Raw genomic sequence first — 18,506 nt, 5'->3', positions numbered from 1 at the left:
GACTTGGTCCTGCACAAAGTGAGAATCAAGCTCTATGTGGGATACCAGATTTACCATGAGATAAATGGCTTAAACATTATCATACCAGAGTTGAACTATGCGTGGAATGAGATACCAATATCCTCAAGAGTGTAGAGAAGTTCAGCATTAGCAACTGCCTTGTACTCACTTTCCGTTGAGGGATGAGCTATGATGGGTTGCTTTCTTGTGTGTTAGGATATCAAAATGTGACCCAGAAAAACGCAAAATGCACCTGTAGAGCGTCTATCATCCGAGCATCCTCACTAATCACAATCTGAGTAACAGTGCACTTGAGTGATCAAAGACGAGGAGAGATAATATCATAGTACGAAGTGCCTTAAATGTAATGAAGTGCACGTTTAGTATACTTATAGTGCTCGGCAGTAGGACTCTGAAGAAATTGGCATAATTTATTCATTGACATTCGAATATTTTGTTCTGACTTTGTTGTTGCGTATTTAGATCGAACCAATAAGTGTTGAGTCTTTAGGAGGGAGGGATCTAGGGGGCAAGGAGCTAGTTTATGCACACACCAGTCACTGGAAAATATCGAAAAATTCCATCAAAGCTATACACAGAGTTTTAATATATTTGTAAAAGCACCTAAAAAAATATCAACTGAATATCCATAGATCACCATAAAGCACTTCAAGTACTCTTACCCACTATTCAAAATCAAGGCCACCTGGACCACCTAGACCCTACATAGACGTTCGAAATCAAGAATCCACCTCGATTTTCTCTGATTAGTCCCTTTAGGCAATTTTTTGACCCTGTGCGATTTTTAGTCATCTGGATGCCTCGACACCACCTAGGATGCCTCCGATTAATTTCTGACTACTTCCCGATTAATCCTCGAGAGCCCTATTCGCCTCACTAGCATCTAACATTTTTTTACAATCTCATCCCTATCAATAAATTCAGAATCGGATTGTTGTTTTTCCAAGTAGGGCTACTTGGCATGTTCAACTCCGTCTCTTGACTTGTATTCTATCAAGTCAAGCAATGTCATCCTCATCAAAAATTTCTCACTAATCAAACTTGTTCACGCAATCATCCCCTCTTATAAAAAACTTCAAAAACTACCCCATCATTTCCACATTATAAATACCCCTAACTCACTCCCCCAACTCCTCACCCCAACATCAAAATGAATCACTTCACTCCCCTCCTCTTCCTTTTCACCACTCTTTTCTTCACCCTCACCCAAGCAGCCACCTTTGACATAACAAACAGATGCCCCGACACGCTCTGGGCAGCCGCCTCCCCCGGCGGAGGCAAGCAGCTCAACTCAGGCGAGACCTGGACCATCACAGCTAACCCCGGAACCACTGAAGCCCGAATCTGGGCCCGAACCAAATGCCAATTCGACGCATCAGGAAAGGGAAAATGCGAGACAGGTGACTGCAACGGGCTACTAGAATGCCAAGGCTACGGTGCAGCACCGAACACCTTAGCCGAATATGCCCTAGATCAATTTGAACATCAAGATTTCATTGATATTTCAGTGATTGATGGATTTAATGTTCCGATGGAGTTCAGTGCGGCTACGGGGAGTTGCAGCAGAGTTATAAAATGTAATGCGGATATTATAGGGCAGTGTCCTAATGAATTGAAGGTGGCTGGAGGGTGTAATGGGGCTTGTCCTGTGTTTAAGACTGATGAATATTGCTGTAATTCTGGGAATTGTGGACCGACGCCTTTGTCAAAGTATTTTAAGGATAGGTGTCCTGATGCTTATAGCTACCCTAAAGATGATCCTACTAGTTTGTTTACTTGTCCTACTGGAACTAACTATAAGGTCATCTTCTGCCCTTCATGAATAGCATATATATCTGGAGGTATTAATTAGTAAATCAGATAAAATAATGCTGTGCCAGATTGAGCTTATTACACAAAGGAAATTTATAAGTTTCCTTTTCCACTGTGTTTCGATATATTTTAAATAAACAGTATCTTAAGTTCCTTTTATACATGGGTTCATCTTGTGAATTATAAATCATACGCTGGGGCAGATACAGGGTCCAGGCCCTTTCAGCCACCGGAACCACAATGATCATGGATAGTTTCGCTCCATCTGGTCCATAAAATTTGAAACTGCAGTAATTACAGCTCTCTAAACTCAAAATTCTAATTATTTTGGTATGTTTGGTCCTCCTTAAATCTAAATTTCTAAATTTTTTGATCTATTAGACATTTTTTAATTCCAAAATATTTTTTTTTTCCTATTAGACTCTCCCAAAATCTGATTTTTTCTATTATACATAATTTTTTTTACATGTTAAGAATCTTATATACGATATAAATTAATTTTGAAAAGTTTTACATTGGTACTTAAAAATTGGTTTTTGACAAAAGAATTAGAACAAATTCGATTTAGAAAAAAAAAAAAAAAAAATTACACACGTCAAATGTGTTCATCTTGTGAACATCAAGGTTGACTAAGATTTGGGCAACAAAAGAAAAGGAAGATATACTTAATTAATTAGTTTGATCCCATTCCTTGAATTATATGGAAGTCCTATAGAATTTCATTTTAAGTAATAAAACTCGATTGGTTTATATGGATCAAAGCCCACTTAATATATGGTAATAAAAAATTTCGTTTGAAGTAATACAAGATTGAGCCTTAATCTCCGATAAATAAAGAAAACCACAAAGGCAGCGATACAGGATGTAAATGAGCCGAGTCCAGCGTTTCGGCAACTCGAATCATTTTCAGTTGATTTATAAACGAGACGAGTTTAAATATAATTTTGAGACTCGATTTGTAATCCAATTTGAATATAGTGAAATTGGATTCACAAACAGATTCGGTTATGGATTTGTGAACAAACTCATGAACAAAATTAATTATAATATTTATTAATAAGCTCGTGAGTAAATTCAACAACAACAACAACAACAACAAAGCCTTAGTCCCGAAATGATTCGGGGTCGGCTAACATGAACCATCATATAAAACCGTGAAAATCAAGTCGTGTCAGCGACACAGATTCGCTCCCTCCACTCCGTCCTATCCACTACCATATTTTCCTCAATTCCCAATAAACTCATATCACTCTCGATCACCCTCCTCCAAGTTTGCTTAGGTCTTCCCCTACCCCTCACCACTACATCCCTTTGCCACTCTTCGGTTCTCCTAACCGGCGCATCAAGCGCTCTACGTCTCACATGGCCAAACCACCTTAGTCGGTTTTCTCTCATTTTATTCTCAATAGATGTGACCCCTACTTTTGTCCTAATTATTTCATTACGCACCCGGTCCTTTCTCGTGTGACCACACATCCATCTCAACATACGCATCTCCGCCACCGACATCTTATGGATGTGGCAGTGTTTCACTGCCCAACACTCCGTACCATATAACAATGCTGGTCTAATTGCCGTCCGGTAGAATTTTCCCTTCAATCTATTAGGCATGCCGGGATCACAAAGGAAACCCGTAGCACTCTTCCACTTCGACCAACCAGCTTTAATCCTATGGGCAACATCTCCATCTACTTCTCCATCCGTTTGGATAATAGATCCTAAATACCGGAAGCAATCCGATGCCTGAACAACTCTCCCATCTAGGGTGATTGTCCCTGCCTCCCTACTCCTACGGCCGCTAAACTTACACTCCAAATATTCTGTCTTACTTCGACTCAACTTAAAGCCTCTAGATTCTAGAGTTTGCCTCCATAGTTCCAACTTCATCTCCACTCCTTCTTTCGTCTCATCAACCAACACAATATCATCTGCAAACAGCATGCACCATGGTATACCATCTTGAAGTGAACTTGTTAGTTCATCCATAACGATGGCAAAAAGAAATGGGCTTAGTGCGGAACCTTGATGCACTCCAATCGTAATAGGAAACTCTTCAGTTTTCCCAACACTAGTACGTACACTTGTGCATACTCCCTCATACATGTCCTTTATGATGTCAATATATTTCCGCGAAATGTCTTTCCTTATCAAGGCCCACCAAAGTACTTCCCTTGGTACCTTATCATATGCTTTCTCCAAGTCAATGAAAACCATATGCAAGTCTTTCTTCTTATTTCGATAGTGCTCCATTAATTGTCTCATTAGATGGATGGCTTCCATAGTTGATCTTCCCGGCATAAAGCCAAACTGGTTTTCCGAGATTTTTACCGTCCTCCTTAGTATTTTTTGAAAGAATCTCTCTGTACCAGAACTAAATTGAATATTTGAAGTATCCACGTTAAAGATCCTTAACAAGACCACAGACCACAGACCTTCATAAGAATTTACAATAGAATTTACAGATTATTTACCAAAGAGAGTTAAATTTTGACGGAATAGAAAATCGAACTTTAAACCTGTCAAGCAGATGTTCAACGCCTTACCACTCGGACTTACCCTCATTGGCAACAAGACTAAATCCTAAACGGAACGGATTTACATACTCATAAAAAAACAAAATATTAGTTGGATTTTTTCATTAAAAAAGAGAAAAGAAAAGAAAAAAGTGCAGTTACTTTGCTTGTATAAATCCCCACCGCCCATCCAAAAGAAAAAAGCAGTAACCCATCATCTTGACCGGGGGCTAAGGTCTCGGCAAGAAAGGCGCATGGGCTGTCCGAATTCTAGATGAATATTTTTGTCAATCATTATTTATTAATCATTCACTCTTTTTTCCCTTATTTAAATATATTCCTACAAAACACTCGGGGATCCGCGAAAATCTATTTTCCTCATTTCTTTATTCTAATCAACATTTCTTTTCTCTTCTCTTCTCACTTTTGGAATCTCTGAATCTCAAGAAATGCACGGAACTCTCGAAGTGCTCCTATGCGGTGCCAAGGGTCTTGAAAATACTGATCTTGTCAGTAAGTTTTTTCAAATGTTGATCTATTTTTCATTACCTCGTATTTCAGAACTCAGATTTGGGTTTTGATGTTGATGAAATTGATACTACTCTCTCTGATCTTTCCCTATTTTGGCTTGATCTGTAGTTTTGTTTGTATAAAATCATTGAAGTTGTGAATTTAGATAATTTTCCTCATTGCTGAGCCAATCGTGTGATCAAAATGTTGTTTTCAATTTTCTTTTAAATTTCTGACTTGATGTATATATGAGCAGAAAACATGGATGCTTATGTTGTGCTCTGTTGCCGTAGCCAGGAGCAAAAGAGCAGTGTTGCTTCAGGTTTTTCTCTGATCCTTTATTGCTTAGAAACACAAGCCTTATTCATAGTTTTTGAAGACTGTTAATATACTAATAGTTTGATAATGGGACAATTCAGCCTTAAACTTGGCTTGCAAGATTAATTAGGTATTAATTTAGTTCATAACTTTAACGTATTTTCATCTAATTTGTAACGATTTGGTGTTGAGAGAATGACGATCTTAAAGCATGATGATTGAGATAGGAATGAACTAAATCTCAGGCTATATTGGTAACAATAGATTTTTAATGCATTTAGACGCATGTGGATATACAACAACAAAGCCTTAGTCCCGAAATGATTCGGGGTCGGCTAACATGAACCATCATATAAAACCGTGAAATCAAATCGTGTCAGCGACATAAATTCTTAATAATAATTGTGTGTTTTGGAGTAATTTTAACCAAAAATGTCAAATTGGTCAACCAAATTAATACCTAAAACTTCACTTGAAAATTCACCTTGCCAGCCAAGTTGAAAGACCAAAATAGTTATAAAAAGAAGTAAGGATTGATTTACAAATTGTGCAGGGCAAGGGAGTGAACCAGAGTGGAATGAGAATTTCATATTTACCATATCAGACAGTGCTACAAACCTTGTATTGAAAATCCTGGACAGCGATGTTGGTACTGCTGATGATTTTGTTGGAGAAGCAACGTAAGTATCAAATATGGATATCCTTTTATCTTCTCTTTCAATCTGATTATTTTTCTAATACAATTATACTGAAATAATGTGATCTTTGCAGGATTCCACTTGAAGCAGTGTTTCAGGAAAGAAGCATTCCTCCAGCAGTGTACAATGTGGTTAAAGATGAAAAATATAAGGGGGAGATTAAGCTTGCCCTCACTTTCAAACCTGAGGTAATTTTTATTTTTCTCTTATTTCGCAACATGTTTTATGATGTCAATTAATAACGGTGTCGAAAGTCCGAAATTGACAAATTTATATGTGTGTTTGTCAATTAGATAGATCAAATATGAGTGCCAAACATCAACAAAAATGACTGATCTAGGGGTGGAATTATGTGTTTAATTTTAATATCCTTCCAAGCAGTAATATTTATTTTCTACTTGTTCTAGCAGCATGGAAGCCATGGCCATCAAGAGGAAGAGATGGGAGGATGGAAAGACTCGTCAGCAGATTATTAAGTAGTTCAGTTTGCAAACAATTGACAATTGTTTCGTTTTGAAGATGTGTGTTTTATGACAAGTTTTTTCTGTTGAGATTTGAGAGACAATTGGATGTAATTCTCGAACCTTCAATAACATGACTTCCCCTTTTTACCAACTCAGGTTTTAATTCATCATTACAAAACACATTAACCCTGTGGTAGAATAAGAAGAAATTTTGAAAAAGTTAGAAAATAAGTATCTTTCAAAGAGTCAATTAGTAAGGCTAAATAGGCATCTTTCAATTGGTGATTCAATAAACTAAAATGTTATAAAAAAGGAAGCGCCTTCATTTTGTATTGTGCTGATAAAGGAAGAAAACATACAACAGATTGCATGTTACAAAACTTAGCACAACATTTTTGGGCGCCATATTTTCCGAATAAACTAATAAAAGTTGGAAGAAAATTTTACAAACAAACAACATTCAGTCATCAGGTTACAGAAGCTGTAGGATACAACAACCATGTAGAAAGCAGCCTGTGTCTAGGGATTTACCTTTCGAGGCCTTCCCCTTCCACGATTCTTCTTTACTGTGGGTGATGGTTGATTCTTTATGGGTGGTGGTGGTTGAGAATCGATGCCACTGAAACTCGAGAAACCACCACCGATGCCACTGAAACTCGAGAAGCTCACAGGCATTTGTGGTTGGGATGAAAGTCGCTGCTCAGTAGATTCAAAGTGAACTGATACATCAGTTTGAAAAAGGTTTGGGTGGCCATAATCTGGAAGTGTTGAACTAACATCCTTTGGGGGTTGAGAAATCTGAGACTGTTGCTGTAAGTCGCCCTCCCTCTGGGTTTGAGAGGATTCGACCTGCTGCTGAAAGTAACTCTTACCTGGTATGTTATGCCCCAGGGCTGCTGAACCATTAAGAGTCTTGAAAGCGAATTCCAAAGATGGGTCCGACCAAGAATCACCAGCAGAAAAGAAAGGTTGCTGCTCTGGCTTGTCACCATTTCCATTATGTGCTTGTTGTGCTTCTGGTGCAACTGCAGAACTATTTGGAGCCAAACCTGTGCCCAGAAAGGCTCCAGTTTTTCTTGATACTCTAGCCGGATTTTTAGATGTGGCCACTGGCTCGGGTTGAAACTCCACACCTTCATGAGGCAAACCACCCTTTTTAGTGGTTTTTGATTTTTTTGAGCTGATTGGAGCTTTTCCTTTAATGCTTCTTTTTTCATTTTTTTTCACAGTCAAGTTCCTCTCACCAATGTTATCAGCTGCAGGAGTTGAAACAGGTCCATTAGCAGAAGCAACCGCAACTGGTAATTCACCAGTAAGAGTCTTGAATGCAAATTCAAGGCATGGGTCAGAAAAGATTTCGCCTAGTGGTGGAATGGACTCTGATTCTGACTTCTTATCATGGCTTTTGCCAACTTCCACTGTTTGCAGTTTGTCCTCGGAACCAGCATGGGCATCAAGAAATGGTTGGTTCTTGTTTGATGCTTCTCCATGTAGAGTCTCCAACTCATGTTCAGCCTGAATCAACTTAGGTGCCTGTGCCTCATCTGCCAAACCATCAGCATCAGACACAGAATTTGCTTTCGTCTCAGGTTCAATACATGCAAGTCGTCTTGAAGACCGACGAGGCAGATTAACCTCTTTCTTTTTCCTAGATGCTCTCAGATTATTCTTATTCACATTTTCGAGACATTTCTCTTGCTTCATATCAGCTTCAGGAGTTAAAATAGGTAGAGTATCGGCATCAATCATTTTGACTGGATTTTTCCCGGAAGATTCTGCTTTTGTCAGCATAGGTGAGGTTGTATCACATCCTTGGCTCTCGTTTGATGGCTCTACAAGCAATGGTTGCTTGTTAACATCTGAAGAAGTTTGTAGCACAAGCTCATCTATGGGTTCAGACTGGGTCATAGCACCTTTATTCAAGCCCACAGCCAGAGTGGCTTCATCATTAGGGGGCCTGTCAGTTTTTGGAAGAGATTGCCCAATTAACACTGAATTGGCCACTGGCTCAGGTTCGAAACCAGCAAGTCGCTTTGAAGACCGAAGAGGCGAATTAAGCGCTTTCTTGGATTTGGTCAAACTATTCTGAGTTTTTGTTTCATAGCTTCCAACTTCTTCAGTCCCACTCCCAGAGTTTTTGCCTTGCTTCTTATCAACTTCAGAACTTAATTGCACAATGGACGGTGCGTTGGTCTCCATATCTGATTCAAACCGAGAAAGTCGCGTTGAACACCGACGGGGCAAGCTAAGCCATTTCCGGTTTTTGGATTTGCTCAAACTATTCTGAGCCAGGTTCCTTTCTTCTCTTTCTATCCCAGCACTCATATTTTTGTCTTCATTCCTCTCCGAGCCTTCAGCCTTAGCCGGTGGTGAACAGTTCTTATTAGAGTTTTCCTTGGTTTCAGTATCATCATCCCTTGGACTCCTCAGCCTCCTCAGCGGAGATATGTCAATTGTGATAGCTATGGGAGAGGCCACGCTCTCCACATCAGAACTTCCCTTTTCTGCAATCAGTGAGTTCCTCCACATTAGCACACAACAGGGCTTAAGCATGAGTAGAAGAATTAGAATATCATTTAATCGAATTAATTATGTTAATCCACTTTCTCACCTCCAAAAAGCTGGTGACTAGTAACAGAATGCTCTAGTTTCTGTCTTTTAGTTGCAGATGATGGCTAACAGAAGGGCAAAAAGAGAAAGCTACATTAAATTAACTTCAAAATATCCACCAACAGCACAAAAATAATAGAAAAACCTAATAAACACGGAATATTGACAACCACAATAGAGTGCCACATTTTTATGTTAATTGTGGAGGTAATAGAAAATAAACACTCTAAATTGCAGCATATCACTTTAATTCAGGAATATAGGGTAGGTTCAGACATACCAGGCTTTCGTCTTCAATGTCTCTTTTCTTTGGTAAAATTGCACATGCATTAATATCTCCAGTTTCCAGATAGCGTTGAACATCCCTTTTGGAGCGGAAAACATATCCACTTGCTGGATCTGTGTAAAACTGTGGCAAAAGAGTAACAGTCGACATCTTTTATTGTCTCCACTATTGAAGCCAAGATACTCATTAAGTAAATATTCCTCTGGGAAAAAGTAAAACCCCATGCATGGATATACCAGCGCAGTAAATAATATTGCGAGCCCCATCCCTTAATGAGGTGGATAAGGCATCCTTGAAACCTAACATAAAATAGCACGAATACATCCTCGCAAGTTCTTACCGGATCTTTTTTGGTTCCGTATGAATTCTTCCTAACTCTGAATTCCTTTATCCACCCTGGAGGTAAGTCCTCTGAAGTAGCCTTCCAAGTTGCAACCTAGATATCATCCAGACATAAAATTATAATTAGTTAGATATTTGATAAAGGAAACAAATAGGTAAACTATAGCATTAACTTTACCGTGCTATGAGCAACAAAATTTCAAAACTTTTTCGCTTTTGTTGTAATGCGAAACTTTCATGCACCTATATGCTGTTGTTTTGAAGGACCCATGGGAGAATGTTTCCAGATACATCCTCCCATCAATCCTTCAAAACAAATTTGAGATATTTAGTCTAAAGCATGAAAAGGCTGTTAAAATCAACCAATCCATTAACATTAATTGCACAATTACTGTGGATAAGAAGATTGTGTTGGACAGATTACACCTCTTTAGATCAACCTAGTGCCAAAAACTCAACAATTTAAGTATCCTCTCTACGTGGAATGCAGAATCAACTAAGAAATTGTATGCTACACTAACAAACATGCATGGAGCTTCCCTATATAGCTGGATTGCTCATTACAGAGTTCCTTTAATTTCAGCTCACATACTAGGCTATATAAAGAGGGGGAGCCTTGGTGCAACGGTAAACATTGTTGTCGTGTGACCGAGAGGTCACGGGTTCGAGTCTTAGGAGCAGCCTCTTGCCAAAAAATTGGCAGGGGAAGGCTTGCCCCTATTACACCCTTGTGGTGGGACCCTCCCCAGGCCCTCGCTTAGCGGGGACACGTAGTGCACCGGGCCGCCCTTTATACTAGGTTATATAAATCAAACTATTCTATCTCCCAATTGTGATTCATTACTGCTACTATTGTGATAAATCACTCTCCTTATTTATTATTATTTTCTGATATATCACACGATCGCAAATATGTAACATGATAAAGTAATTATTCTAGCTCTGCAAATGAAGTTTTTGGTGAAAAAGTAAAATAGAATCCGGATATTGCGAACAAACATTGCTAGTAGGGGCAATAGGTATTGGCATTTCCTTCTGCTCACAAACATTGCTAGTAGGGGCAATAGATATTGGCATTTCCTTCTGCTCGGATGTGGAACTTTTCTTCTTCGCAGTTTTGAGATATCGAAACACCTCTGGCTTGGAAAAGAATTTGCAGCCAGTAGAAGGATCAAGATAAACCTGCAACAGAAAATGCAAGGATAAAGCATGCCCTTCAAAGTCAGTGAAATTGATTTTTGGGAGAACTATGGGAAGATTAACTGCAAATGCACAGAAATTTACTGATGAAATCCAGCAGATAACATCATGTAGAGTTGATGCTAATCAAAGTTTTGCATTGGCATCCAACAAATCATTAAAACAAATTTCAGTTCATTTGAATAAAGGTTATTAAAGAAATTAAGCTTCCTTTGAACCAAATTTCTTGCCTACAGCAATCTTGGAAAGAAATTTTAGGAGTTCAATATTTTGCTTAAAAGGGATATCTTTTAATAATTAGTGCAAACCAAACCAAGTATGCTTTTAACTGAATAAGTAGTAATAAGATTATGAAAACAAGTACTAATAGTAAATAAACTTGTTAAGACCGCAAGCATATATCATATGAACAAGTAGAAAATTAGTGTTAGAATCCAATATGGAATACCAAAACCACAAACAAATATTTTTAAGTCAGTTAAATGAATGAAGTGTTACCTTGTATTCTTTTCCCCTTGCAGGTCCACTTTTTCTTTTTTTCGTCTCCACAGTCCAACCAAGAGGTAACCATTCAGGCTGTTCATTATTTGTACATTCTATTAGCTGCTAATGTTAAGAATGACAATTTAAATAGAAACCTGAGATAAAAGGGAGTAAAAGGACAGTGTGCGCCATTGACTTCCTTGTGTTGTTTTACCAATGAAATCAAACAAGAAAAGTGTATGCTTTATCTCAGGCAGTATCACATACTATGCCGTATAAATCAAAGTTTTCTATCTCACAAACAATTGTGATTCATATACTGTTACTTTTATGATAAATCACTCTCCCTCTTTTATTTATTATTATTTTCTGATATATTGCATGCTGATGCGCATCTGTATCATGATATGTAATTGAAAGCAAAGTAAATATTCTAGCTCTGCAAATGAAGTTTTCGGTCAAAAGAAAAAAAATAGTATCAGGACATTAACCTGATATTGCAAATGAACTTTGCTTGTAGGGACAATAGGCGTTGGCGTTGGCATTGGCATTGGCGTTGGCATTTCCTTCTGCTCGGATGTGGAAATTGGCGTTGGCATTGGCGTTGGCATTTCCTTCTGCTCGGATGTGGAACTTTTCTTCTTCACAGTTCTGAGATGTCGAAACACCTCTGGCTGCGAAAAGAATTTGCAGCCAGTAGAAGGATCAATATAAACCTGCAATAGAAATGCAAGCATAAATAATGCCCTTCAGAAATACAGTGAAATTGATTTTTGGGAGAACTATGAGAAAATCAACTGTAAATGCACAGAATTTTACTGAAGAAATCCGGAAAATAACATCTTGTAGACTTTGCTGTTAATCAAAGTTTTGCATTGGCTTCCAACAAATCATTAAAACAAACTTCAGTTCATTTGAATAGAGGTCATTTAAGAAAATAAGTTTCTTGTGAACCAAAATTTCTTGCCTAGTGCACTCCTGGAAAGAACTTTTAGGAGTTCATTATTTTGCTTAAAAGGGATATATTCTTGTAATTAGTACAAACCAAGTACTTTTTAGATGTATATGCAGTAATCAGAATTGGAATTGGAATCCAATTACTTGAAGCGTTTGGTTCAAATTTCTGTATCAGAATCGAAATGGGACGAACTCAAAATTTATTAGATAAGAATAACATATATTTAGAAGATAAAAAAAATATAAATACCATCTATAATAAAGAAACCGATTTAATTATCAACAACAATGGAAATATCTATTAAAAATTAAAAATATATTATTTATATCAACTTACTCTAAAACATAGGAAGATAAAATTTAAAAACAATAAAAACGTGGAAGCTAGATATACTGCAAAAGGCATAAATTTATATAAAAGAAAACATAAAGATAAAAATGTGGTAGATAAACACGTGGAAGATAAAGAAAAAGAAAAAAAAAAACAACATAGGAATCAATTTGATTAAGATGGGTGAGAGGGGGAATGATTGATTCCATGATTTATTGAAATCACATTCCCATTTCAAGCTAAAATTAGTTAACCAAACATTAGGAATGGGAATAGCTCATTCCATGCCCATTCCATGGTGTTTTTTAACCCAACCAAACACCCCCTAATAGTAAATAAACATGTTAAGACCTCAAACACATATCATATGAACAAGCAGCAAACTAAAGATTAGCAGCCTGCAAGAGAACAAAGTACATATGCTTAAAAACAAATTATTCATCCAACAATCCACATTAATGAAAGTGGAATGCCGAAGGCAATATGGACAAACACCAAATTAATATTTTAAAGTCAGTTAAATGAATGAAGTTGATACCTTGTATTTTCTTCCATGTGCAGATCCGCTTTTTACGGCTTTTATCTCCATAATCCAACCATCAGGTAACCACTCAGGCTGTTCATTTGTACATTCTATTAGCTGCTAATGTTAAAAATGACGATATAAATAGAAACCTGAGATAAAAGGGAGTAAAAAGACAGTGTGCGCCGTTGACTTTGTGTTGTTGTTTCACCAATAAAAACAAACAACCAATAGTTTTCCCTTGAGTTTTGCTTTATTTTCAGGCAGCATCACATACTATGCCATATGAATCACAGTTTTCTATCTGACAATTGTGATTCACAGACTGTTACTTTTACGATAAATCACTCTCCCTCTTTTATTCATTATTATTTTCTGATTTATTGCATATGTAACATGATATGTAATTGAAAGCAAAGTAAATATTCTAGCTCTGCAAATTAAATTTTTGGTCAAAGGAAAGAAAATAATATCAGGACACAGCAGACAAACTTTGCTGTCGGGGGCAATAGTTGGCATTTCCTTCTCCTTGGATGTAGAACTTTTCTGCTTCACAGTTTCGAGATGCCGGAGCACCTGTGGCTTGGAATAGAATTTGCAGCCAGTAGGATCAACATAACACTGTCACAGAAAATGCAAGCATAAATAATGCCCTTCAAAGTAAGTGAATTTTTTTTTATGGGAGAACTATGTGAAGATAAACAGTGAATCCACAGAAATTTACTGATGAAAATCCAGCAAACAACTTTTTGTAGAGGTTGCTGTTAATAGCAGTTTTGCATTGGCAACCAATAAATCATTAAAACAAGTATGTTTCATTTGAATAAGGTTATTAAAAGAAAGAAGTCTCCTATGAACCAAAATTCCTTTCCTAGAGCAATCTTGGAAAGAAGTTTACAACTTCAACATTTGGTTTAAAGGGATAACTTCTTCCTATTTAAGCATAAATCAAATATGCTAATGCTTTAGCTGTATGAGTAGTATCAGATTGGTAAAACATGTAGTAATAGTAAAGTAAACATGTTAATGGATTCAGTTTTTGACCAAACCTAAATTGAAGGCCATCTTCGTTCTTTTATCTTGTTTGGTCTGAAATATTCTGCTTTTAATTAGTGGTTATTTTCTCTTTTTTTTGTTAACATCTTTTTTTCTGTCGAATGGTTTCTGATTCAAGAATGTCAAAGCGGGTAGCTGCCAGATTTGAGAGATACTTTTTTTAGGGGTTATAAATTCTTAGTTCAATCCAGGTTGGATTTTGGTCTCTGTTTCGCTGAATTTATTTTCCTTTTCTCAATCTAATTGAAAGAAAAACAGAGAACATAAAAACGGTGTCGGATCTTCAATATCAACAGCATCAGAAACAAATGAACTCTAGTTTTTAACGAGGTATCAATTTACACCAAGTTCATATTTCTCTAACATCACCGACAGGGATTTCTGCGAAGAGTTCCTCAATAGGCCAACAAGCGCAGAAACAGAGGAATCCTTTGCGAGAGTTCCTCATACATTTTTTTTTCGTTTTTGTAATCATTAAACCTGTCCTACAATCACTTATGAGGGTATGCGAAGCTCAAAACCCACCAAGAATGGCACACAAAAAATCACACAGATGTATAGAAGGGGGAGAATAGGATGAGGAAAGAGAAGAGAGAAATCACACGAACTGGACAAAATTGGGATTTCAGGGGTAAATAGGTAATTTTACCTCTTTGGCTGAGGTGGAAATTGTTTAGGAAAAAAAAAATCCAGGTTGCACTCTATTTTTTAAGAGTCAAACACGTGGGATGAACAAGTCAAAGAAGTCTCCGAATGTGTGTAAAAAAGGAGCGCATTGTTTCCATTTTTGCGAGTTGACGTGGCTAAAGGGACGTCCCCTAAGTTAAGGGGGCAATGTCGCCATTTTAAACAACTTTAGGGGGCGCGATAGGGTTAGGCCTATTTATGACTAAGCACGTATACATAAAAAATAATAATATTAATCGAACAATCCATATTAAGAAAGTTAAATACTAAATCCAATATGGCGTACGAAAACGACAAATAAATATTTCAAATTCAGCTAAGTTAATGCAGTTCATACCTTAATTAGGCCACTTTTTCTGGTTTTTAACTCCATAATCCACCCATGAGGTAACCATTCAGGCCGTTCGTTTGTATATTCAGTGTCCTGATAATGTTAAGAATGACAGTATAAATAGAAATTTGAAATAAATGGAAGGAGAAAGACAGTGTGTGCTGTTCATACTCACATGTATCTCGTTATTGCTTGAGAGCCTTTCGATGGAAGACTCACAGTGTGTGTCATTCATACTCGCATGCATCTCGTTATTGCTTGAGGGCCTTTCGATGGGAGACTCAGTTGGTTGATGTTGGTCAAGTTGAGCGTTTTGTGCTTTAACATAGCGCATCAAATCAGCTTTGGAGTAGAATTTTTGACCCGTTCCAGAGTTCATATAGTACTAGAAAAGCCAAATATATTGGAAGTACAATAGTTAAGTACAGGAAAATCCTTAATGTTAACTTGCTACTAAAGTGTATGCTCTTAACTTTATACCATGCCATGTTTCCAATATTCTCCAATTTCATCATTTTATCATTTTTTCTTTAAATTGTTATCTAAAGGCTGCATGAGAAATGTAGAAATCAACTGAAACTCAAAAGACAACAAAGCAAGAGATACAAGAGTCGTTCAGTACATGATTAGACATAATTTGAGGCCACATACTACACACAAAAATTCCACAATAATGTCCATGACTAGACAAATATCAAGGTTATATTTTTATCAATTCTTCCTTTAAGACTTTCACTGGGCTGAAATGAGGTCTTCCATTCGCCTGCACATGAAATTTAATGCAATTTGCAACCTAAACCCTCATTAATGAACTTTTGAGACTAGATTTCAGACCGTCTACTGCATGGTGGACACAAGATTTTACTTCTTTATAAGACTTTGCCTTAAAGATGTTCCATAACAATCACCAAAAGGAGGATTCTTCTCAAAATGCAAGTGGATAGATAGGAGAAAACATGATTGTAAATATAACCTAAATTTTGACTAGCTTGCCAGGATTCTTCTTATATGCAAGTGAACACCGGACCACGCTTGTGCTCTTTACCAATAATATCAGACAATTAAAAGAAAAACTGAAATGTTTGAAAGAATAACTAAGTTTGATGGTAGCACTTTAAATCTACTAATGACATTAAAGTAAACCCTAAATGAAACCCAAAACGCAAATTCATACTTCTTCCAAAATCAGTCATGCCAACTAACATGCAACCTTATTTCCATCTTTGCACAATCATATTCAACCAACAAAGAAAAAATTGACAAGGTTGTACTTCACATGCAGATGATCTTTGCAACCAACATGAACAAATCAAAAACTAAATTTTCTAATGGCGTTACACATCATTCTAAGATATTCAAATGGCGATTAAATTTAACACCATAAGTTCAGTAACACGACTTCAGAAGCACTTCAGTGTGCTAACCGACATGCAATTCCATTTTCTCTCAGTAAAGGCCCAAATTCTGAATTTTCAATCTAACAAATAGCAAACGTTAGTCATTCGAAAAACCCTGATTATCAGTTTAAAATTCATTTTACACTCTAGCATTTGGTGAAAAATAACTCAGAAACTACAATCTTCCAGCGGAATCACAGAAGAACCCTAAATTGGGGCAAAAACCACAATCAGTTTTTTTTTTTTTTTAGCGTTACCTTAACTTTGCGACCCGACTTATGAACATCATAGTGTGGAGTCCATCCTTGAGGAATACCCTCAGTCGAGTCTTCCGGCACCATTTGAAAAATCCGGGTAGCTTCCCGGCGATCTAAACCCAGTTAGGCGGCAAGAGTTGTGAGAGCGAAATGTCCAAAGTCAGAGTGTCTAACTTATATGAACTGCATGAAGTTTTTAGATGGCACGTGTTCTGAGTCTGGGCTAAGAAAAATTATAGCTGGATTCTGGAATAAGGGATTGTTTGGGGAATTTGCAATATTCCCTTGTTTGTGTATGCTGTCGTGTGCTTCCATATCCTCCCTTTACTTTCTTAAATTGGAGGGAAAAAATTGGTTTTGCACTTGTGTTAGCAAAAGAGTATGATATTAACATTTTGAGGCCCTTCATCTTTTCATTTTTAATATATTGATCTTTTATTTTTTGTTATATCAAGTTCTCAACTAACTAAATAGCATTTATATGATCGATCTCTTGTTAATGGCGCCCGATCGGATGGATTGTCGGCTTCTCGAAAAATCTAACCAATTATAATCGACCTCATATGATCAATCTCTTGTTAATGGCGCCCGATCGGATGGATTGTCGGCTTCTCGAAAAGTATAACCAATTATAATCGACCTCATATGGCAGCAAGTTCTCAACCAGCAAAAATAGCAATTATATGATTGATCTCTTGTTAATGGTGTCCGATCAGGTAGGTTATCAACTTCTCGAAAAATCTAACAAATTATAATCGACTTCATATGGTATCAAGTTCCCAACTAATAGAAATAACAGTTATATGAGTGACCTTTTATAAATGGAGCCCGATCAGGTTGGTTGTCAACTTTTCGAAAAAGTTTAACCAATAATCGAGCTCCTATGTCACTGAGAAAGAGAGAAAAAGGTTTGGATTACTTCTTTCCAGTCGAGCGCGTGAAAGTGTGTTTCCTAAATCTCTTCCTTTTTATCCTTCTTCTTCCTTTAGTTTTATTTTCGTTTGTTTCTTCATCTGTATCAAATATTACTATAAAAAACATGCATGAACCCTTTTCAGAAACATTGGAAGATTCCATAATAGAAAATTTAATGGGAGAGGTGAACAAATTTCACGTGCTCGGCTTGAAGAATTAGAAGGTACAGAATACTTTTTTTTCTATCTCTCTCATTGCCACGTAATGCATTATAATTGGTCAGATATGTCAAAAAAAGGTTAACAACTCACTTGATCATTTGTCATTAATGGTACGTACATTACACAACTGTTGTTTTTATTAGTTAAAGCCTTAGTAAAATCAAAAATAAAGGAAATTTTTTTAATCAATTTGATAGATAAAACTTACTCTTACAAGAGAAATAGATGAATTTATATCCTCTAAAACCTAAGGGTAAAATTATCTTAAAACAAAAATATAAAAGGACTAAAAATTAACGAGATAAATGCTAAAAAGGTCAACAATGCAATAAAATAAAAAGTTATAACAAACTTGTAATTATCACCTAAAAAAGCATATCAACTATGAGGGAACCTACAATTTGGACCGTTAATATAAGAGTTCTAGCAAAAGAACTCAAAGGTAAGGTCATCGACCCCAAAGCTATAATTATCAATAACACCCTTTTTCATCAAGTGACTCGCCTTGCAATCCGATTTTGAACATGTTTCAATCTGAATTTCAAAAAGTACAAAAGATAAAAGTTGAAGCTCT

The 18,506-nt window shown here is 36.8% G+C and overlaps 3 protein-coding genes across 4 annotated transcripts; 2 read left to right on the top strand and 1 right to left on the bottom strand.

Moving 5' to 3' along the window:
* Positions 1 to 1,133: 1,133 nt before the first annotated feature.
* Positions 1,134 to 1,992, top strand: LOC136210757 (thaumatin-like protein 1). The gene has a single exon (XM_066002154.1). The coding sequence runs from the start codon at positions 1,172 to 1,174 to the stop codon at positions 1,841 to 1,843; it is 672 nt and encodes a 223-aa protein (XP_065858226.1). The 5' UTR covers positions 1,134 to 1,171; the 3' UTR covers positions 1,844 to 1,992.
* A 2,575-nt stretch (positions 1,993 to 4,567) lies between these two features.
* Positions 4,568 to 6,487, top strand: LOC136214203 (elicitor-responsive protein 3-like). Of its 2 annotated transcripts, none has more exons than XM_066002863.1 (5): positions 4,568 to 4,859; positions 5,113 to 5,178; positions 5,728 to 5,854; positions 5,946 to 6,060; positions 6,280 to 6,487. In XM_066002863.1, exons 1-5 carry the CDS (start codon positions 4,796 to 4,798, stop codon positions 6,346 to 6,348), a joined length of 441 nt encoding a protein of 146 aa, XP_065858935.1. In that variant the 5' UTR covers positions 4,568 to 4,795; the 3' UTR covers positions 6,349 to 6,487. The 2 variants fall into 2 exon arrangements, with proteins under 2 accessions (XP_065858935.1, XP_065858936.1); XM_066002864.1 differs by having other exon boundaries at positions 4,573 to 4,859; positions 6,283 to 6,487.
* A 149-nt stretch (positions 6,488 to 6,636) lies between these two features.
* On the bottom strand, positions 6,637 to 17,086 carry LOC136210756 (methyl-CpG-binding domain-containing protein 13-like). The gene is made up of 12 exons (XM_066002153.1): positions 16,797 to 17,086; positions 15,318 to 15,527; positions 15,149 to 15,235; positions 13,561 to 13,689; positions 13,084 to 13,161; positions 11,749 to 11,973; positions 11,273 to 11,350; positions 10,574 to 10,756; positions 9,573 to 9,668; positions 9,227 to 9,355; positions 8,948 to 9,011; positions 6,637 to 8,840 (listed from the first exon to the last, which is right to left on the bottom strand). Exons 1-12 carry the CDS (start codon positions 16,878 to 16,880, stop codon positions 6,856 to 6,858), a joined length of 3,348 nt encoding a protein of 1,115 aa, XP_065858225.1. The 5' UTR covers positions 16,881 to 17,086; the 3' UTR covers positions 6,637 to 6,855.
* Positions 17,087 to 18,506: the final 1,420 nt, after the last annotated feature.

Source organism: Euphorbia lathyris, chromosome 1 (assembly GCF_963576675.1).
Source record: "Euphorbia lathyris chromosome 1, ddEupLath1.1, whole genome shotgun sequence".
Lineage (NCBI taxonomy): Eukaryota > Viridiplantae > Streptophyta > Magnoliopsida > Malpighiales > Euphorbiaceae > Euphorbia > Euphorbia lathyris.
Note: the sequence above shows the minus strand (reverse complement) of the source record. Positions and strands in the feature narration are given on the sequence as shown.